General features: G+C 34.7%; 1 protein-coding gene across 1 annotated transcript in view; it reads right to left on the reverse strand.

The window, feature by feature from the left end:
* Positions 1-24,244, reverse strand: part of PHIP (pleckstrin homology domain interacting protein) — a 119,706-nt gene that overhangs the window by 82,215 nt on the left and 13,247 nt on the right. Inside the window, exons 4-6 of the mRNA XM_028496239.2 lie at positions 22,582-22,732; positions 22,387-22,485; positions 2,725-2,885 (exon numbers count right to left, since the gene is read on the reverse strand). Of these exons, the coding sequence (XP_028352040.1) occupies positions 2,725-2,885; positions 22,387-22,485; positions 22,582-22,732 (411 nt within the window). The remainder of the gene's footprint in view (positions 1-2,724; positions 2,886-22,386; positions 22,486-22,581; positions 22,733-24,244) is intronic.

Genomic DNA, 24,244 nt, shown 5'->3' on the forward strand with positions numbered 1-24,244 from the left:
GTTCTACACTAACTGCACGCATCATTTCATGCAATCCCACAAAAATCCTGTGGGATTGGTACTACTATTATCTATTTCCCGTCTTCTTTTTTTTAACAGCTGAGAACACTGTAGATTAAAAGGGTGAGGTAATCTTTGTAAGCTGCACTGCTAGGAAGTGGTAAAGCTGTGAGTTGAACTAAGAGGCCCCCAATGCCAAAGCTGATGCTCTTAACCACAGGACTATACTGCCTCTAGCTGTGCCTACCCAGAAAGGATGCAAAAGTCCCTTGGAATGAGTCCCTTGGAAAAAGCTTTCAAATATATCTAACACTAGAACTTAATAGTAAGTGTGCAACGTCTTCAGATACCAAATACATAAAAAGGAAATATTCAGCTGTCCATTACTGAATTGTTATTTCAATAAATAACAACAGTGTGTCACTCCCTCACAGGAATCTTTCATTGTTCAGTCATAATCTACTATCCTAAAGTCTTATCCTATCAGTTTTCAAGACTGGTTTTCAAAGCATTAGTTAGTGGCTAATGTGTTCCCAGTGGAATAAAATAACATGAATAGTAAACACATATGTACTCTAACTCGAGGTGATAATCATAAAAATACAAAGAAATTTTAAGTAACAGTGATCTCATATCTTTGCATTTCTTGTCACAAGGCCAACATTTTGATATTTGTAACTGCAAATCACCAGTAAAAAATTACAAATGAGACTATAAGTTTGGCACAATTAGCAAATTATATCACATACATAAAACATCAACATTTTTAGACTCTTGATAAGACCATATAAAATAGTAGAGTGATAATATTCTGCCTTTATTTATGTATGTTCAACTAAAGGAAAACAATCAGAAAATCGCTTCCCTCTTCACATGTCATTAAATGCTCTTAAAAGTAGGAATTAAATATCTAGAACAAGGGCTGCAATTTTTTTCTGTACAGGACCAGATAACAATTATCTTAGACTTTGCAGGCCACACAGTCTCTGTCATAACTACTCAACTCTGCTGTTGTGGTACAAAAGCAACCACTGAGCGTGCCTGTGTTTGAATAAAATTTTATTTACAAAAAAAACGTGGCAAGCTGGATTTGACCCACGGGCAGTAGTTTACTAACCCCTGGTTCAGAGTGCTTGCCCAACTCTATGCCTATTACTCTACTAAATTCATCAGCCAGCAACAGTGTATTGTCTCACTGCGTTTTTCCCTCAAAAAGTTGTAGGAGATTATGTGTCTAATTCAAATCAACACATACACGGTGCTTCATAAAGTACAACAATCAAATGCTTACCATCCCTCTCATTTTCAAAGAAAGAATTCCCACAAAGTACTTTACAGACATCAAAAATTAAATAAGAAGTTACATATTTTTTATAATCTCAGTGCAACGGCATAACTTAATACTCACCAAAATGAAGTATAAACACAAGGCAATGCGTCTTTCTCATTCTTTCAATTTATTATTATTTTTGAAAGAATTCTTTTAAACATTAGAGATGCCAATATTACTTTATGTTTTGAGAGCTAAATTTAAATGATAATATACTGAACTCAAAAAGGCTGTAAGTAGTTTTCCATTACCATCTGAGAGCAAGTTACTGCTGCAGGCATGTCAAGGACTTTAGCCGATACAGGGATAACTGTTCCCCACTCTAAAAATAATAACCCATCAGAAAAATTTTTTAAATTTCAGTTTTATTCTGCTTCATAGAGAACAGCAGAGATAAAAGAGAAGGTGAAAGGGAGAATACTAATGTAGGAAATAATCTGCAAACACCTGAAGTGGATTCTAGAACCGGGGAAAAGATATGTATGGAAATCCTTTCCCACACCCTGCCATTTAGCTGTTTTATAGAGGACTGGGTGAACGGGTAAAGGAGAGAAAGTAGACATAAATAAATCTCAGTTTACAAGCATATCTACTTAAAAGAGGAATCTATAATTGTTGTGACTGTATAAAATTCGCAGCTGCCCTCTTCGAAGACAGAGATAGGAATTTCCATGTTAACTTCCATTTCCCATTTAAAATTAGGAATCCTGTGAATGAGTGTATACCTTCAGCAGAGTATTTAATATAAGTAGTATTTAATGGTAAGTACAACCATAATAGTGTAGTAAGTATTACCCTTAGTGGATATAATAGTTAAGGCACCTAATTGAAATATTTCCAAAAGCAATTTTCTCCCTTAAAGCTGAAAAGCTCTGTTTTCTCCGTTCAACAAGTTAAAAGAAACAGTAACAAACAAACCTAAGAGACTCTGAACACATGAGATACATTGAAGAATGAGGTGGTAAGGATAAAAGGTAAAAGGAGAAAATGTTACATATGCTCAGAATTTTTTCTATCACCGCTTTAAGGGAAATTTCTCAGACTCCCCTAATTTGCTTAACACACTTTGGGTGAAATGTCCTTGGTTTAGAATTAAAACTACTGTATGACATTTTTAAAAAGGTCACACTGCATTATTTCATATAATGCTGGGAATTACACTTATCCATGAGGACCATAATATAACTGTAACTGTGCTGCAACATGTCTTTCAAGAATGTTCCAAACTTGAAGTCCAACCTTAAGTAAAACCTTCTGTTACAGTAAGCTAATTTACCTGAATTTCTAGTTTTTCAATAAAAGAAAAAACAAAGGTTTTATTTCAAAGTTCAACTTTAAGCAATGTTTCTGCAATTCCGTAAATGAATTAAGATAATATTTTAAAAACTACTTACAGTAAATATCCGTCTGCCAGTTCGATCAAAAGTTACACAGTACACAGATGACAAGTGTCCAAGAATTCTTTTATGCATTTTCATGTGCTGATACACCGCAGTGGGAACCAGTCGCTCAAGCCTGTATTTTCCATTCAGCTTCCTTGAAAACAAAGTATCCGCTACCAAGAAAAGGGGGGGGGATAAGTATAATTCAGAAATTAATTTTCTTAATCATCCTCTTTTATGAATTCACATATTTCAGTTTCTCATATGTTGGTAAAAATAAAGATGCTTTCTAAGGTACACGGCTCCTAGTTAAAAGTCTTCAAAATAGTCAATAAGAGCCCATTATTTCACCTGAAGTAAGTCAGGCACTATTATCTTCACTTTACAAACAAGTAAATTCAGTTAAACGACCTGTCTGAAGTCACAAAGTAAGGCATGAAGCTAGGATTAAAACTCAGACTTCTATACTCTCTGGCTGGTGCTCTTTAAAAACCAGAATCACTTTATATGACATTATTTCTTTCAAAGGCCCCTATGAGATAGGTTTTCTTACAAAAGCAGTTAAAACTGGATCCAGTGATTTTTACTTTTCATCAACCAGCAATTTGTGAACACTCTAAATATGACACGCTGAATGATGTTTTTAAAAACTCTGCAACAAATGAAGATAGAGGAATAACCTGTTGCATTATTTAAAAAAAATAATTAAACTGGGGATCTTGCCAAAGACCTGCATAATGATTCCTTTTCTAGAACGCAGAGCTCTCTTTTTTCACCTCACCCATTTCAACCATCTTTCAAGATATGACTGAAATTTATCTTCTGTCCCAAAGCCTGAGATGCTGACTCCAGCCCAAAATGTTCTTTTCCATCTAAATTACTACTGTACTTATTTTCTATATCAATAATTATAGACAAAGAAGGCACTCAATAAATACATGCTGACTGATCTGCAGGCACGTTATTCACCTGTAGATTATCTTTAAATACAAGGCTTTTTTTCTGACTGTGACTGCCATCTACATTGGACAGAATAAACACTAGTTTCTCACTTTAGTCCCAAAGAAAATTAAATATATGTACAAAGTACTATTTAACCTAGGTTTAGAGCCTACAATTATGCCCTAAAGTTGATGAAATACGAATATCTCAGACGTATCATAAAGAATCTCAGTGCTTATTATTTTCTTCACATACAATAAATGTTTGGCTTACACTACATTTGCAAGCAAAAAGGAAAATCTTGGGGACTGGTGAGGAGATACGTAGAAGAATACTTTGCAGGTTCTAAAGCAATAATAATTCAAGGAATAATTACATTATGCTTATATGCTTTACTACATCAATCATTTTATATTCTGATAGAGTACATCTCTTGCTGTTAGCATACAAGTCCTATGATACAATCTATTTCAACATCTGCGATATCTAAGACAAATGTTGAAAGTTAATTAGCATATTTAGGCTTAAACTAGTTATATAATAACACTGATTCAATAAGTTTCTAATAAATCCTGATACATTTTCCCTTATGCAGAGAAATGGACTGGTGAAAGACATCCTCCTGTGCTTTGGCTCCAAACTGATTTGGAGCAAAGATCACACAAAACCACAGGCATCAACTGTCCTGCCAAACAAGAACTCAAATGATCTTATCCAAACACTAAGGATCAATGACATCTCACTTATTGTCTGTTTTATGAGAAAATAAGTGATGACAGGTAACACAAACGTTGACAGTGCTGCATTACTAAGACGTAGTTTAATTCCCGCCATACAAAATTTACAAAATTCTCAAAATGTCTAATTTAAAAAAAATATTTAACACTGTTCAGGAATAAAAACGATTGTTGGAGATAACTACAAAATCAAAACCATTATTTTAATGATCAGGCACTTTTACATATGTCAGAATTTTTTTAGATGATTTGTTATAAAGACTATTTATAATTCAGTTGATAAAGCAAAAAATACTTCAAGAGAAAACATTACTACTCTCTTAAACATAGTTTTTACTGAATCTTTACCTAAACTCAGATTAAATCTTTATTTTCATTTTAAGAATTGACTGAGAAAAAGAACATCCCTTTCGAAAAGTTACTTTACAGTCAACGTTTCAAGTAAAACTTTTCAGAAACAACATTAAGTGAAATACATTTATAGTTAAAACTATATTCCATGCTACCCTCTGTTATATTTGGTTACCAATTAACTACTAGACATCTATACTATGACTGCATCCTAAGGGAAAAGGACTTAGCAGAGTCCTTGCTCTCAACCAATTTACAAACTTGTACAACAGTACTAAAAGATATGACATATAGTATGTAGAGTTCCCAGGTTATAAGTTGGTGGTTCAAACTTGATACAGGGATTTAGAGAAGAAAATATAAGTATGGTTCAATAGTTGAAGTTCAACTGAGGAGACTGGATTTGAAGATGGCCTGACCAGGTCAAATAGGTAGAGAATTTTTATAAAGGAAGAGGAGGATGTTGTAGGACTCCCATTCAATGAACTCACATTTTCTTTTACTATACCATTTGCATAATGTCTTATCTCCCCTACCAGATCTTAAGTACCTTAAGGGCAGAAATTCTGTCTTATTCTTATTTCCTACAACTGAGTGTAGAGCCTTTTAAATAAAAAAGTATATAAATGAATCTCAGTTAATAATAAGAAACACAAGACGGTTCAATTAAATTTACAGTTTTATGGCAGAACGGCAAATGGCAATCATTTACTTTCAAAAGAAACTCTTAATGACTAATTGGATTTTTGAGTGAAAAGGAAATGTCTCTTGGATTATAGGAACTCCTTAAATTTTATTAAACTAGAACATCAATTTTTAAAACGAGCATGGTTAACAGATATAAGAGGTCATAAAGGAATAAGTTCTTTATATGACATTATTATACTTTTAACCTTAAATCAAGTAACATATATGACTTTGGTTTAAAAGTACATTTATTTTCGTAAGTATGGTGATGTGAAATATTGTTAAATTAAGCCTGCCAAAACAAATCTCTATCTTCTTCACTTGGCAAATTCTTTCTTACTCTCCAGGACCAGTTTAAATGTCATCTCCTCTATTAAGGAGTGAATCTTAATTTTAAACTTAAAAATTTTAATTTTAAAAGCGACCTAACCGGTTGCCCTATAGTATCACTCCTGTGTTCAAAACTGCAATGTTCTTCACTTGATTCAGAATAAACACCAAATTCCTTATGCATCAGCCTACCAAGACGCTGCATAATCTTGTCTCCCATTACACCTCTCTCACCCCTTTACTTGGTCTGCTCCAACCATTCTAATCTCCCCCATTCTTCCAGCACATCAGGTATGCTCCTGACTTGGGGTCTTTGCGCCGGCTGTTCCCCCAGCAGGAAAACTCTTCCCACGTATAGCTAACTCCTTGACCTCCTTCAAATCTTTCCTCAGATGTCTGTCACCTTCTCAATGAAGCGGAACCTGATCAGCCTCTTGAAAATTACAACCCACCCCCTACCACCACCCATTACTCCTGATCCCCCTCTGTGTAGCTTAGTATTTGTTCTTTTTCCATCACTTATCACCTTTTACTTGCTAATTATGTTCACTGTTTATTTCCTGCTTCTCCCCACTACAACATAATAAGCTCCACATGGGCAGGATTTTTTACCTGTTTTGTTCTTTGATTAGCCTAAAAGCTGACAATGGTGGCTGGCACTTTGTTGATAATATATATTGGTGGATTTAATAAATTAATTACACATCAATAAAACAATTTGGTTTAGGAAATAAAACAAAAATGGATTTCTTTATTGGACAGATTATAGATTCAAAGTATCTCGAAACAGTTCTTCATTTCAACTGCCCTGCTAAATTTACTTAATTTGGAGGGAAAGGGATAGGTAAAAATATTTACTCAATGTCTTCTGAGGGAACAGACCAGTAAAGTGAAATAAAACTTCCAGAAATCACTGTTATCCATTTGAAGTATCACTCTCTGAAGAGAGAAAAGGAGCAAAATTGTGAACAGTGTCATTTGTAGCAAATCACTCAGAACAGTCTTTGAAACAAAGTCTATGTGCACAAGTCTATAGAACTAATTCCTGAAGATAAATAAAAGGCCCAGGATTTCTTAAAGTTAGATGTAACTACTGTATATAACTAGATATATCTAGCCAGTAGGGTCTTAACTATTACTTCTGTGGATACATTCTAGGTAATAAAATGATAAATAAAATTCCCCCACCACAAGCCATTTCTTCCTAGTTCACACCAAATTATTTTTCAAGAATTGATTTATTTCTTTAATCATAATACTAATGCATACTCAATGTAGAAAATAAGAACATAAAGTCAACATAACTCTACCACCTAAAGCAATCACATAAAATTTTGCAGAGACTTCCCTCATAAACAGCATTTTAATAGCTATGCCATATTCCTTAATGAAATAAAAGCTAGGCTTTAAGTTTGACAGACTTGTATTTAAATTTGACACTGTGGAGATTTTAAGCAAGTTACTCTCTACTTCGACTTCTCAAGTTACACTTCCAGAAATATTTTCCACAAATATACTTGGTTTTCATATTATGCTATTCTGTGACATCTCACGATTTCACACTTATATAGCCAATTCTATCAATATTTTTCTTTTCTTCTGTAACTTGTTCTAGTACTTTAATATGAAGGTTCTTCTACCAGCCAATGGTACAATAAATACCCATTTACATTTTCTTTTACTTTTTTGTGGTTTAAATTTCTCACTTAACTACTTAATATATTTGGAGTTTTTGTATATGTTACTAGGTGAGTCTCTAGAGTCCCCTAATCAACTATTTGTTCCAGTCTTTTCACTAACTAATCCTTCTCTATTCTATTAAATTATCTTATATATATTTCTGTGATAGGTTGCTGATGGAATGTCTAATTATATGCCAGTGCCAAAATTTTTAATTTATAATTAATAGCATTTTAGCTTTTATCTGGCTATTCTTCTTCATGTGTCCTTTTAAAAAATCTTACTCCTGATTTATTATTATCTAATTTGAAGACTACTGAAAAGTTTAAAAAAAACCCTAATTTGTTGGAAATATAAGTTTAATTTCATTCACTTATAAACAACTGACATCTGTCTATCCAGGAACACGGTACGTTGTCCTATAGCTGGGCCGAAGTTTTCAATGCAGATGATTTTAGAAAAAGATAAACATAAGCAGATTTACTTCAGTTTTCCTCACTATACAAATCTGTATCATTTGAACCAAGTTTCACAGGGGAAAAAATGGGCAGCTGCCAGAAAAGAGCATCTGCAATAACCTTAGTGACTACATTTTTGAGCATATTAGAAAAATATGTGACAAAATCTCTGCAAATAAGAAAGAACTAAAGCAGAAATACTATCACCTCCCTCCAAAAGGTTTCCTCCTTCTGACAGGTACTTTTATTTCTTCCATTTTTTAAAGTTGAAGTATACTTGTTATGCAATATTATATGTCACAGGTGTATAATATAGTGATTCACAATTTTTAAAGGCTATACTCCATTTAATAGTTATAAATATTGGTTATATTCCCTGTTTTGTACAATATATCCTATAACTTACCTTATGCATAAGCTTGTACCTCTTAATTCCTTACCCCTACACATTGCCCCTCCCCCTCCCTCTCCCCACTGGTAACCACTAGTTTATTCTGTGAGTCTACTTTTTTTTTGTTATATTCACTAGTTTGTTGAATTATTTTAGATTCCACATGTAAGTGACATCATACAGTATCTGTCTTTCTCTGATTTACTTCACTTAGCATAATACCCTCCAAGACCATCCTGCTAAGTACTTTAAAAAACAGAGCAGGGCTTCCCTGGTGGTGCAGTGGTTGAGAGTCTGCCTGCCGATGCAGGGGGCACGGGTTCGTGGCCCGGTCCAGGAAGATCCTGCATGCCGCAGAGCCGCTGGGCCCGTGAGCCATGGCCGCTGAGCCTGCGCGTCCAGAGCCTGTGCTCCGCAACGGGAGAGGCCACAACAGTGAGAGGCCCGCGTACCACAAAAAAAAAAAACAAAAAAAAAAAACGGAGCGGGAGAGGCCCAAAAAGGGAGAGGGCCCGGTACCCCAAAAAAAAAAAAACAAAAAAAAAAAACGGAGGAATTCCCTGCCAGCCCAGTGATTAAGACTCCAATCTCTCACTGCTGAGGGCCCAGGTTCAATCCCTGGTCGGGGAACTAAAATCCCACAAGCCGCATGGCGTGGCCAATCAATAAATAAACAAAAATTGAAAAGGGCACATGGTGCAACTGCAATAAATTACCCAAGATCAAAATTAGCCATTGTTAAAAAAAGATGAATTGGGGAAAAAAAACTAAAATTACTATGAATTAACAAAAGTGCACAAGTTAGAGCTTTTTGCTTTTGTTGTTTTAACTCTTATGAACAACATAACATGCTATACAATATCTAGACCAGTGTAGGAAAGCTGTTCCCCCTTAACAATCAGAACTGGAGGGCCCAGGACTAGTGCCTACCACTTTAGCCAGCACATGAAAGCAGAGCCCTGCTGGCAGCATAATGCATGCAAGGAGAGGCATGTGGCTGTAGACGCCCAAACCTGGAGAATTAATGTTTGTGGCAGTAGAAGAATCAAATGAGGAGGCAAAAAGAAGAAAGAATATGTAATTTCGAAGGTGCAACCTAGACCCTTTTCTGATAACAGAAAAAAGGGTACTCAGATAGGAAACATCAGAGTATTTTACTAGAAGATTTTAATTTTTAAAAAAATTTTTTTATTAGATTCATTTTTGTACTATATTTTGACCAATTTTATTCTCTGATTCTGGTTAAAGAAAACACCTGGAAAGCTCCCAGAGTTTCTGTAAATAAAATGCAAAAGTAGTTGTAACTTATAATTAATAACCATATAAGCAGTTCCTAAATTAAAGTACAAAAGAGAGTGAGTGGATTCTGGATAATCAGTACCCAGATTTTATTTTAATCTCCACAATCTGTGTTAAAAAAGGCTCTCCAAAGTTTGGAAACCTACAGAACTAAACTTAAGTGAACTACAAACATTTTACTGTGCTTTGCTTTATTGCACTTTGCAGATACTGCTGCGTTTTATTTCTGTTTACAAATTGAAGGTTTGTGGCAACCTTGCATTGAGCAAGTCTACTGGCACCATTTTTCCAACAGCATTATTTTCTAAGACATCGACCTTTTGTTTTAGACATAATGCTATTGCACAATTAACAGACTACACTACAGTGTAAACATAACTTTTATATGCATCGGGAAAACAAAAAATCTGTGTGACTTGCTTTATTGTGATATTCACTTTATCGCGGTGGTCTAGAACCCAACCCGTAATATCTCTGAGGTATGCCTGTACAAAAATAATGATAAACAGGTAAGCAAGACCACGTGAAAACAAATTCCAAAATGATTTAGCTCTTTAGACAATAATTAGTTTTCCCAACAAAATAATGCTACATATATCCATGATCAGGCACTCAGAGGGCAATTTCTATAGAAATAACCTTCTAAATTCACTATGAGTCCAAAAAGTTGTCTCTATATGGCGTTGGTGATTTCCATTAAATAAAGTATTGTGTGGTATAAGGTATCTGCTAACGCATGAAATTACATATAATTTTATTTTTTTTAAAGAATCACAAAAATGTTGGAATGAAAAGGAGATAATGCAACCGTGCAGATCACAAAAAACAGCTATATAATTTTCTAAAAAAGAACTTATGCTAAAGCCAAGAATCACATATCTTGAGAAAATGCATATAAAGGAAGACGAAAGTCACCAGGGACTGAAGCTAGAGGGAGAGGTTCTTACTGGGACTTCAAGAATCTGACAGAAAAAAAGTCTTATCTGCTGTGCTTGTGGTGGGGAGAAAAAAAAGCTGTGGAAAACTATTATGATGTGTAGCAGATCTGGAAAATAATAGCTAATATTTACTGAGTACTTTACTATATGCCAGGCACTGCTCAAGGAACTTTACATGTATTCTCATTTAATCCTCACACATCTTTTAACACGGCTACTACTATTATCCCCTTACTGGGGATATTCCTTACCAATAATGGAACTGAAGGACAAAACGTAACTTTCCCAGAGGTGAAGCCCAGGTTTGAATTCAGGCTGTTTGATTCCAAAGAGTGCACTCTTACCATGCTGGCTAGGTAGACAGATATTAGAAAAAAAGACTGAGAGGAAACATGCAGAAGTATTAATAACAGACAACCAGTGAGACTGGTTAATTTTTGAGCTGTTCTATTTTCCAAGTTTTCTCTATTGAGCATATATACATCCTGATTAACTTTTTATTAAATAAAGTATAGCTCAATCTACCTCGAGGAGGTCAAAAGAGCAATATGAAAAATATGAACTGTCTAAGGAGATTAACTTAAATTCAAGACTGATAAAATAGGTCCAGGGATAAAGATGCAAGGAATTTAAACTCATTTAATCATAAAAAAAGAAACCCTAAAGACTAAGTATGTTAAAAGTATTTGAATGTATACTACACTACAGAGAATAACCATTGCCTATTTGACAACGGACTGAATGACAAGCTACAAAGAATTCACATCTAGTCTGATTCTAAAGCCATAAAATACAAAGGGCCATCAATTTTGTTTATAAGTTTTGTTTCTAAAATCTTTCCCATTAAGTTTTTAAAGTAAAAGATGTCAAAGGTAGTTTAGGTTCAATTTTATTTGGGAAGGAATTGTATAAGGAGGAACTTCTAACATTTAATTCTCTTTAGAGCCACAACTGAAAAGTTCGCCACAATAATTCTTCTGGGGTTACTAATATAGATATTAGTAGGAAATTACAACCAAATATTCATAATTTGAGGGCCAGAGATAATCTGGGAAATAATTCAACATAGGTTGGTTTATTTCTACAGCACCATCTGGTCTCTTTATCATAGTACACCAGTAACTAGTAATGAAGCAACATATGAACAAGACAAATAAAATGCTGTAACAGTAACTATAATGAACAAAAGTCCCAACTTTGAAGTACAAGGGGTTGCAACATTTGAAGGAAAATCCTGTAATTAGCTTTTCTGTCCACAAAAAAAGGGGGGGGGGGGAGGCAAAAGAGAATCCAAGAGTAAAGGGAAATAATTACCTGGGTGACATAACGCCCAAGAGAGCCTCTCTCCTTATTTTACAACTGTATCTAAAATAATTAGTATGCACAGTAGCTGCCCTCCAAATCGCTATATATTCAATTCAATGTTTAGCTGTAACTCCCATTTGAAAGACACCGTGTTTCTTAAGATTTAGCGGGTATCACAAATATAATGTCTGAAAAGGAGAACTCAAATACTAAGTGAAATAAAATACAGAAAGTGAAAAAATGATTTCAAGAGTTAAGCAAAAAATATCATAAACCAAATACCAAAATAAGCACTAAAAAGCCAAACCAAACAAAAAACCAGACATTACAATTACTAGGATGGTAATTTACTAGAATTTTACAATTGCTTGATTTGTATTATTCTTCCTCCTCATTTCTTTCCTGGAAACTAGTGTGATGATACAGAAAATACTACAATGGTATAATATTTTCAGTTTTAAATATTTTAAAATATTTTAATAGTTATTTCAATAAAAATTCATTTTTTAAAAAGTTAGTTTTGTTTATTTTCCCCCAAACATTTTAATCATTCAATTTTGAGTCAACAAACATTTATAGAGCACCTATATGGGCCAAGTATGAGCTAAAGGATATAACAGGAAAAGAAAAGACAGAACTTACCATCATGGAGATTGCAGTTTAGCAGGGAAGAAAGACATGAAACAAGGACTTATAACAATGATAAGTGTCATCAAATAGAAGGTACAGGGAAATCTTGAAATATACAGCAGACGGTCCTAAACATATAGGGCAGGAGGATATTAGGGAGTCAGGGTAGACTTCTCTAAAACACTGACATTTAAACTAAGACCTGAAAAATGAACAGCCAGAGAATGTCGGTGGGAGGGGAGAAATATTCTACCTAGGTGGAGGGAAGAGCATGTGCAATGGTCTGAGGCTGCAAAGAGCATAACACTCAAGCTACATAAAGAAGTCAGGTGTGACAAGCACACGGAGCACAAAGGGGTAAGCATCAAAGGAAGAGACCAAGAAGGTAGAAGGCAGACTGCAGTGCTTTCTAAGCTATGCCAGGCATTTTGGGCTATTTCCCAAGGACAATAAGTTGAAGTTTTTTAGGGAGAAAGAAGTGGGAGTAATATAGTAAAAGATTTGCTTTGGGATAACTGCAGTTTTATCTCTTGACTACAAAGAGAACAGATCAGAAGGTACATAACTAAAAGCAAAAGGTGATTTTACAAAAGAAATCAAGAGTGTTCCAAAAACAAAATTTCATTTTAGAAAAACTTAAATCAGTGTGCCAACAAGATTACAAAGGTTTTCTCAAGGAACTATTTTCTCTCAAATTTAAGTATTTATCTGGCAAGATATAAACTTGAGAGAACACACCATGTTTTATTGTTTCTAGAGTTCTTATACTGGGGCATAATTCAAAAGGCTCCTATCCCAAATCAACAAATGGAGGGCTTCCCTGGTGGTGCAGTGGTTGAGAGTCCGCCTGCCGATGCAGGGGACGCGGGTTCATGCCCCGGTCTGGGAGTATCCCACATGCCGTGGAGCGGCTGGGCCTGTGAGCCATGGCCGCTGAGCCTGTGCGTCCGGAGCCTGTGCTCCGCAATGGGAGAGGTCACAGCAGTGAGAGGCCCGCGTACCGCAAAAAAAAACAAAACAAAAAAACAACAACAAATGGACACAGGTGGTAACAAGACTAATGGATAAAGAATTTCACAGAACAGGTAAAAAGGTGCTATATAAATGTGATATAAAGTTAAATGGGGCTTCCCTGGTGGCACAGTGGTTGAGAGTCCGCCTGCCGATGCAGGGGACACGGGTTCGTGCCCCGGTCCGGGAAGATCCCACATGCCGCGGAGCGGCTGGGCCCGTGAGCCATGGCCGCTGGGCCTGCGCATCCAGAGCCTGTGCTACGCAACGGGAGAGGCCACAACAGTGAGAGGCCCGCGTACCGCAAAAAAAAAAAAAAAGTTAAATGCATAAGAAGATCAGAAACAAAATAACCAGGGATATAACTCAGTTAGTTACTACCTCTCTTAAGTTTCAGTTTTCTCATTAATAAAGTAGGGGTATCTTGCAGAGTTACTATGAAAAGCAAATAAAACAAAACATTTTGTAAACTCAAAGGTACTATGTACTAACATCTATACTTACTGTCCTTAAACAGTCAAATCTTCAGATGTTATAAAAGCAAATTTTACTGAACAGTTTTTCTTTTATTTTAAAGACTTTTGTGGGAGATCATTTTTCCCCTACATCTCCCTTAAGGAGCTGAACAAATTCCTGCTGTTTATGTAAATATCTACTCAGCCTAATCATGGACTTTCCAGTTTTCAAGATGTCTAGGAAGATGTTTAATCCTTAACTTCAAAGGTTCCCTGAAGAAATTCAAAATAAACAGAGACTTTATGAAGAAAATATAATAACTTGCTTCACTTACAGAGCTGTGAAATTTAACATCAAACTCAATAATCAATCTGGAAAAATATATGATGCAAACTAAAAATGGCAATGGCCAGTGCTTCCTAACTACTACTGAAATTACTTGCCAGACACATCACAAGGGGGGGCGAGGGGTTGGGGGGAGAAGACCTCTCATCACATCTATAACCTAAAAACAAATTTCATCTTATGATTTACAAAAGAAAATAAAACACAGTTACAGGAGCAACAATTTAAACTCACCCAAGGAAACTGTCATTCTTCAAAGTGCCTTCCCTTTTTTGGTCAATCATAATTTGAAAAGAAATTTAAGCAAAAGAAAAAAATGTAAATAATAATGTCTATTTTATATATTTGGTATTTTGGCATAATAAACATTAGCTTTAATTCCCTTAAAAACCAAAAATGCAAATACATTTTAGTAGTCTCTCACAGCTACCTGTTCTTAGGAAGCAAAGAAAAGAAGAGGTGGGCAGGGGAGGGGGTAGGGAGAAGACAGTTAACAAAACAAAAACCTGTGACAAGTGAAAACCTGAATATCATTAACTTTTCTTGTTCCACCCCAGTTCATCAATTACAGCAATTACATACTGCCTCTTCATTTAATATTTACTAATGCTGATGAGCTGGGTCTATAAAGAACAATAAAACATAACCTCTACCCTCCAGACCCTAAAAGTAGTCAGGAAAACAAATGTAAATAAATGAGTATCATCCAGGGGACAGATTAAAAAACAAAAACCAAGACCCTTCTCCCACCCACCCCAAAAAATATATATACATATATAGCTAAGTCAGAAATTGTTAAAGAACAACACAAATTATAAAACTATATAACTAGAAAAGCAGAAGACTAAAATCGCAGAAGAAAATGAGTTCTGGAAGAAAAAATGATTACTGAGAAAATAACAGATTGAAATAAATATATTCAAATAAGTGATGAGTAGAACACCTAACTAAGGATTAACATATGGATCGTACAGAAGGCAGGAAAAGGAACAAGACTGAATAGAGAATATTAGGGAAAGAATAAATGAACAGGAAAGAGACCACAGATTATTAGAATCTTATGATTTACTGAATTATATGCCAAATATTAAATTAGACATTATATGCTGAAGCTCAAAGGTTTATAATAACATAAAACAATCTTTCTAATAGTTTTGTAAGAAATATAGTCACATAAGTAAAAAATTAACCCTACAACTCCAGATCCTAGCCCAGTGCCAGATATGTTAAGAAATTAACAGTTGCAGAGTAAGTCAAATACAATATTGGAAATATGGCAAAATATAACAGTGAAAATGAGAAGGGAAAAGAACCTTCTTTTTAAAAACGTACTCAAGATTTATCAGCAAAATAACTCATTTTGCTAAATGATAATTACAGAAAGAAAGGGCAGAAAGTAACATTTATTGTTACCTGCTTTGTGCCTCACTTTGCTAACTCATTTAAGCCTCCAAATAACTGAATATGGTAGATATTATCCCCGTTTTACAGATGAGCAGCTTGAGAGGCTGAAAAGTTAAACAATTTGCCTAAGGCCACACATCTTGAGCAGAGTCAAGATTTATACCTAATTTTAAGTGAATATTTGCTGCCTTTGTTCAAACTACTTTCCTCAGAGAAAACCAGAAATGTGGACAAGCTTTAAAACTCCTTTTAATGTACGGTAGTCCCCCCTTATTCATGGTTTCTCTCGGCATGGTTTTAGTTACCTGTAGTCAGTCACGGTCCAAAAACATTAAATAGAAAATTCCTGAAATAAACAATTCCTAAGTTTTAAATTGCACACCACTTTGAGTAGCATGATGAAAAACTTTTCGCCCTCCAGGTCCATGCTACCCAGGATGTAATCATCCCTTTACCCAGTATATCCTGGCCATTTAGTCACTTAGTAACCATTTGAGTTATCAGATCGTGTGGGCTATCAGATTGACTGTCCATGGTATTGCAGTGCTTATGTTCAAGTATCCCTTATTTTACTATTAATGGCTTAAAGCACAAGAGTAGTAATGCAGGCAATTCAGATAAGCCAAAGAGAAGCTGTAAAGTGCTTCCTTTAAGTGAAAAGGTGAAAATTCTCAAGTGAGTAAGGAAAGAAAAAAAAAAATCCTGGAAATTCCCTGGCAGTCCAGTGGTTAGGACTCGGTGCTCTCACTGCCGGGGCCTGGGTTCATCAGGGGGAGCTAAGATCCTGCAAACCCAAGTGGCGTGGGGAGCGGGGGGGAAAGAAAGAAAAAATCCTATGCTGAGGTTGCTAAAATCTACAGTAACAATATTCTATCCATGAAATCGTGAAGAAGGAAAAAGAAATGTGTGCTAGTTTTGCTGTTGCACTTCAAGCCACAAAAATTATAGCCACACTGTGTGATAAGTGCTTGGTTGAGGTTAAAAAAAAAAGGCATTAAATTTGTACAATAAGATACTTTGAGAAAGAGAGACCACATTCAAAAAACTTTCATTACATTATAGGTGACCACTGAACAACATGGATTCACTTATATTAGGATTTTTTCAATAAATATTTACTATAGTACTATGTAATTGCAGGGGATGGAGGAGCCAGAGACCCTAACCCCTGCACTGTTCAAGGGTCAACTGTATATTGTTGTAATTGTTCTATTTTATTATTAGTTACTGTTGCTAATCTCTTACTGTGCCTAATTTATAAATTAAACTTTATCAGGTATGTATGTATAGGAAAAAACATAGTATATATAAGGGATCGGTACTATCTGTGGTTTCATGTAACCACTGGAGGGTTCAGAACATATTCACCATGGATAAAGGGGAACTACTGTATAGGCTTTTTAGCATTAATTGGATGTTTGTGTAGTAAAGCTGTTTTTCAAGGCAAAGCTGTTTCCTTACACGCATACATTTTTAAGAAGCAGGTTCCCTAATACTCCTTATTTCCACTCACCAAGACTGCAACCGTGCTGCAGAAGCAACAAGTAAAATAACAAACATATGGAAGTACCTAGGCAAAACAACATAAAAGATGAAAACTGGAAAATCTAGAGATAAAAAGTTTACTTTGCTAACATGGTAAACCTAAGAAAAGTGCAAACAAGGCAATTAGCAAATGACTGCTTTAATTTAATACAATCTTTTCCACACGATAAACATGCATTAAATGAATCTCCACATTTAACTTTAAAAACAGACTTAATGTATCTAAGTATCTCCTTTCCTATTTTCTCCCCCCACCATGTCACTTACTAATGAAGTAGGGTTGTTTATCATAGGCAAATAAATACAGAATAAACTATATCTGAAAACAGGCATGGGTAAGGGTAAGAAATATGGGTAAGGAGGTAAGAAAGGACAGTACCAGAGATCTGTTAGTACCTTTGAAAATAAACGTGGCCGTGCCAAGTACACATTCACAAATCTTCCATAGAAAATTGTTAGAAACTAGTGATAACAATGGACTAGTAGTATCTTTTGGTTTTTTTGCTTTCGAAAACATTATTAAAGGAGGTTGTAAAGGGCTGGAAAGGAGCCAACCACTTTGGTTCTCCAGCCCTGAGACTGAATTCCAGTTCAATTTTCACAATTTACATCAAATAATAGGAGGTACAAAGTAGTCAAGATTTATAAGCAGGTAACAAAATAGAACAGGATAAGAAAGCACTGAGATAAACTCAAGAATTGGTTTTGAAATTATACAGGTATGGGTTTTAATATTCCAAGTGTAATGAATCGATAACCCAGTTCACTAATAAACCTTGATTTCCTAAAAATCAGTGTCTGGGGGTTTTGCTTACCTCAAAGCTATCCTTGGACCAAGTCTCTCTTCTACCAACCACCTATTCTGTTTTTTACCCCCTACGACTTCTGAACTTTTCTTGTCCCACAGCAGTTCACCAATTACATCAATTACCTATTGCCTCTTTATTTAATACTTAATAATGCTGAGGAGTTGGGTGTATACAGAGCACTAAAACATAATTTCCAACCTCCAGAACCTAACAGTATAGTAGGGAAAAAAAATGTAAATAAATAGCCATGACTATGTGATAAAAGCTATAGGAGAGATTTGTATAAACACTTAATCCTACCTGGTTACATTTAGGTTTTAAAGGATGAATAGATAAATGTTCATAGAATGAGGGACATTGCAGAGAGAAAGGGATCAAGAGAAATGGTTGATTTTAAGAATTGCCCAATAGTTATACAAAGCTATAGCACAAAGTATAGGTGAGGAAAAGGTGGGAAAAGGTCAGTTTTGTGAGCCACATTACAGAGTCGAGACTATTCAAAGTCACTGGGGAAAAGGAGGCATGACATGATCACATTTGCATTTTAGAAAGTTCAGAGCAGTGGTTCTCAACTGGAGGCAATTTTACCCCAGGGGCATTTGGGAATGTGTGGAGACATTTTTGGTTGTCAAGATTTCAGGAAAGGAATTGCTACTAGCGTTTAATGGATACAGGCAGGGATGCTGATAAACATCGTACAATGCACAAGACAGCCGATTACAAAAAAGAATTATGTGGCCCAAAATGTAAACAGTGCTGAGGTTAAGAAACCCTGGTTTAGAGCTAAATCCTAGGGTAGAGGAACAAGACTGGAGGCAGGAGATCAGGTAACCTGTAAGTTCTAGGAAAGCAGAGGCCATGTTCTTCTTTATCCTGCAACTCCAGATCTAACCTAGTATCAGATATAATGTAGGGACTCAATATTTACTTGGTAAGTGAATGGATGATGTAAAGCTCCGGGCAAAAAGTAACAAGGCCCAACATGTGGCTATGGCAATGGTAATGGAAAACAGATTCAAAAGACTGGAACAGAATATATAGGCCTTACTGGAAAAAAAATCGAAGAAAGGAAAATCCAATTTACCATCACCCTGAACTTCAATGATCTTCTGAGTTACAGCAAAAAGTTCAATTTAAAAAACTGAGCAAACCCTAAGTGCAGTATGGTATTCTGGACTGGATCCTGGAACAAGAAAAGGTAATTATTGGAAAAACGTGGTGAGATATGAATAAGGTCTGGCGTTTAGTTTAGTTAATAATAACGTACCAATGTTGGTGGAGTAGTTTTAAGAAATACCAGGTAATAACATTAGGGAAATGTCTATAACATTAGGGAAAACTGCATAAGGGGTATACAGGAGCTCTTTGTGCAACTTTTCAGCAACTAATTTCTTATTTCAAAATTAAAAGTTTGTTAAACAAAAAAACAAAACCCTATTTCCCAAATGTATCAAAACTTAAATATCTGAATCTACATTAAACATTTCAACCCATATTTTATGAAAAACTACAATGCTAAGGTTTTTTTCTTATTTACATTGATCCTTGGTAATACTACATTGACCAAGGAAAGAGCAAGGAAAATTTTTAGAGGTAGCCAGACAGAAAATGGCAGAAGAATCAACGTTCATATTAAAAAAAAACAAAACTCTTCTGACTCATACTCTGTGATAACTTGAAACGATACACTGTATCACTATGCAGGCAAACTATTCTGCCAAAAAGCCTAATGAATTTTTCTTTCCATTATCATCTAGTCACACTTTTATAGCAATGACAAGACATCCAAGATTGTCACCAAGGTGAACTGACAAGACACGACACTAAACTATGACTATTAATAAGTAGAGTCGTTTTGATTAGTCCAGCTTCTCTTTAGAGATGTCAAAAACTATGTGTGAGTACAAAAAAAGAAAGCAGGTAAAATTGGCATTCTACTACAGGTGTTTTTTTAAATATAAAGAACATTTTCCTGAAAATTTGAATGTAAAGAACATTTTCCTGAAAATTTGAATGTAAAGAACATTTTCCTGAAAATTTGAATGGAAAGAAAATTTATCATAAACTTTAAAAATGAAATAAAACTCTTTCAGAAAGGTACAATTACCTGCTTGGTAATTAATTCTATTACCTCAATATATCCGTTGTGTCACTCTGATGTGACACAAAACTCAAGATATTTTTGCCATATTTACATCCCCTATATCCATGTCAGCAATATTTACTGATCTGACCATTAATGACCTGGACTAAAATTTTTTATCTGACTTTATAAATATTTGGTATCTTTTTTCAAAAAGTGACTAATACCAACTTTCTTGAGTAGCCAAGTGTTTCTATTAACTAACTGAGAATAAGGCATAGCATAATGGGAGTCACTGTGGCTTCACCACTCACTAAATGTGTAACCTTGGTCAAGTCACCAAACCTTTTCATGCCTCAATTTCCTTCTCTGTAAAGAATATTTCCTACCTACAGACCATTTAAGGTTTTAAAAAAAGAAAATAAATGGGAAATGGTTAGAGTAGTGACGGGAACAGAGTAATTACTCACATAGCAAATGTTAAGAGGGACATTATTTACTATCAACCATTTTTACACTTTCATTGCCTACCACAGGGTTGCTTGACAATGTGTTGAAAGAACAACATAACATATTCCCTTTATTATATGGATATGCATTTTTCAAAGAGGATAAACTTTTCCCTAGAGGGGAAGCTGCTATTAAATTTACCTTCCCCTTCTTTCAAGAAAACTGTTCAACCTCCTAGCATAATGTTCCAAGTGAAAATAAACTCTAGTGCCTCAAATTCTTTGTTGTTTTAATAGTTGTTTGTTATGGTAAGACTATACAGAAATCATTATTTAACCAGGACAATTGTATGTTTAAAAAAAAAACATCATCCATGATTACCCACCATACAAACATAGCATACCTTTGGAAAACAGGTTAGAGAAAACTATCCAGAATGCATCAGAGACAAAAAGATGTAAATCGTAAAAGAGAGGGTAAGAGAGAAGAAAAAGTGGGAAAGTCTAGCATCTGTTTAACTGGAGTCCCAGAGGAGAGAACAGAGAATGAAGCAGACATGATATTTTAAAAGATAATGGCCCCCGCTTCACGACAATTTTCCAATGCCAACAAAAGACATTACAGATTCGAGAAGCCTAATAAATCTCAAGCTTGATAAACAGAAAAAATTGACACTAAGACACAGCACAGTCAAACTGCAGAAAACCAATGAGAGATAGAAAATCTTAAAAGCAACCAGAGAAAAAGAAATCATCTTCCCATCAACAGTTAGATTTAAACCCAAATATATCAATAATTGTAATATGAAGGACAAAATGTCCCAGATGAAACACAAAATTTGTCATATTGCATTTTTAAAAAACGACTTCTACGCTATTTTTTAAGATATGGAAAATAAAAGGATACAAAAGGGTTGAAAGTAAAACAATGGAAAAAGATATTCTATATCAACATTAAATCAAAGTTATACAAAACTGTAATACTGATGAATTATAAAACAGTAATACTGACTGCAATTATCCAGAAAAGGAAGAAATAAGTATAATTTGAATAGGTGGAAGAAAGAGGGAGAATAACATTTCTGGCTAGGCAGGGGGGTAGGGATAGGAGACGAGGCTATGATTATAACATGAAGGTCTCTGAAAACCAGAAGTATAGACTTGGTGGTAGAGGAACTGCAACACCATTAAAATAGCATAAGCTACCTCATATATCACCTTGAGCAGAAGAGTGACATACTAAATAAGATTAACATTACAGTGTTATGCAGTATGACCTGAAAGGGAGAGAGGGAGAAGACACCGGAAGCAATACTAGTTTGAAGGATGCTACAGTAATTCGGGAAAGACAAGGGTCTTTTAGTAGTAGAGGTAAAAGGGATGAATCTAGAGGCCATTTCAAGAGGAAGACCTATCTGCATCAGTTTTCCTCCTTTGAAATTTTAAAGCCAAAAAAATACATGACTATTCATAAAAATAACAAAACTATTTTTGTTTTCCATCACTACAACTAAGCTGTATTATAACAGCTGCCCATTAAATCAGCCTAATGATATACATCTTAGTAAACAATTTTTTGTAAAAATACCAATGAGTTAATTAGCTTAGATAGGTACAATAAATATAATCCATAATTACACATTATTATGACTTCTTCACTACAGATTACTAACATAAGAATAAAAATCTGAGAGCTTTTTCCTCTTTGAATGCTAACGTACATAATATGAAATTCTCTGACTTCACAGCAAGAAAAAACATTTTTATTTTCAAAAGCTCTTTACCGAGAGGATATCAACTTGGTAATGAACTCAAACAACTCACCAATGCTGGGTGGGCTACCATAGTTAATTGGTGACTCTGGTGGTCTTCCACAATGCAATGCCGCCAGAGCAGATCCTTTCCACACAACATGCTTGCAGCCTATTAAACACATACATTTTTAATGGATACAAAGATAAGACACAAAGATGAAAAGTGAGAAAAAAATATATAAATTCTAATAGAAATTTTTCATACTTTTATTTGTGCGTAGCAAGGACTGTCTTCCAGCTCCTAATAAAGTTTGTACTCCAGGAACGCTTTGTGGAATTTCTTGTTCAAGAAGAGGTCCTAGTCGATGACATATTTGCAGCAAGTGATCAGGTGCTAAATGTCTGTAATACTTCACCTATTATATGAAAGACATATAAAATATTTGCTAAATAAAGTGATACAATTCTTTACAGTAAATAAACTTTAAAAAATATGGTAATTTGTTCTGGCTAGTCAACATTTCATTTTACTTGGGGGAAAAGTTCATATTTATTCTGTGAAACCACTTGACTCACAGAATAAAACAGCTACCCAACCATGATTTGACCCACTGAGGAGGAAAAATGCTAAAGAATTAATGTAACCTAAATACAGCAAATTATAAATTAACAGATGCTAGTCAGTGCAAATACTGAACAATGAAAAAACCTACAGCATTATAAGCTAAAATGGTATGTTTCAGTTTAACAATTTTCAAAAACTTCAAACAAAAAATCATCTAACTACAAATATAATAAACGTTTTGTATCTTCGATATTATTTTTTAAAAATCTCCAGAATAGTTCAGGATTAAAGAAACTTGATAGTTCATGTTCTCATTACAAAATCTAAAAACATTTACATGATTTCTATGCTGAATTTTATAATTTATTTATACCAAAAACCTCACAGAGAGAAAGGCCAAATTCCAACTGTTAAATGAAACAAGTTTTGACTATAAAATAAATCTACCGACTACAAAGTTTGAGCACTTTTTGGAACAAGTTCAAAGTACTGCTTAATTTATGCTAACATTCAAAACCAAGATATAAAATTCTATATTTTTATTATCCATCCTGGAAGTCTTTAGTAAATAGACAATATGTGCATAATAATGTAAAGAGAATTAAATTAGAAAAAAAAAGTACACTTTTTTCACTTTATATTTAGGTTATCAAGTTACAAAAAATTTCTCAGTGTAGTACCGAAATATTCCAGTTCAGCCGTTTTCAAAATGTGTTCTGAGAACCCCTAGGGATTTTTCAGGTAAAAATTATGAATAGGGACTTCCCTGGCGGTCCAGTGGTTAAGATTCTGCACTTCCACTGCAGGGGACACGGGTTCAATCCCTGGTTGGGGGCACTAAGATCCTGCATGCCACGCAGTGCGGCCAAAAAATTTTAAAAAAAATTATGAATAATATGAAGACGTTATTTGCTTTTTCACTCTCATTTTCTCATGAGCGTACTGTGAGTTTTCCAGAGGCCACATGACATGTGATGTTCCAACAGACTGAATGTACATGTGGATGTAAGAATCTGCCTTCTATTAAGCCAGACGCTAAACATCCCCGAAAGTGTAAAACAATACCACTCTCACAAATTTGGTTTGTTTAGGAACATAATTATGTTATAAAAATTTTTTACTTAAAAGGAATGAGTTTATTATATTTAAATGAATAAAAATATTTTAAAATTTGTTTTAATTTTTAAATGGTAAATATGAATAGATTAGAATCCACATAAACAAAGGGACTGCAATAATTTTTACTAATGTGAAGAGGTGCTGAGGTGAAGAAGTTTGAGAATTGCTACTCAAATTCACTTAGATTCTTTTTAAAAAAATAACTGGAAGCTTGTACCTTTTGACTCCCTTTACCCATTTTGTC

Source organism: Physeter macrocephalus, chromosome 11, assembly GCF_002837175.3.
Source record: "Physeter macrocephalus isolate SW-GA chromosome 11, ASM283717v5, whole genome shotgun sequence".
In the NCBI taxonomy this organism is placed as follows: Eukaryota; Metazoa; Chordata; class Mammalia; order Artiodactyla; family Physeteridae; genus Physeter; species Physeter macrocephalus.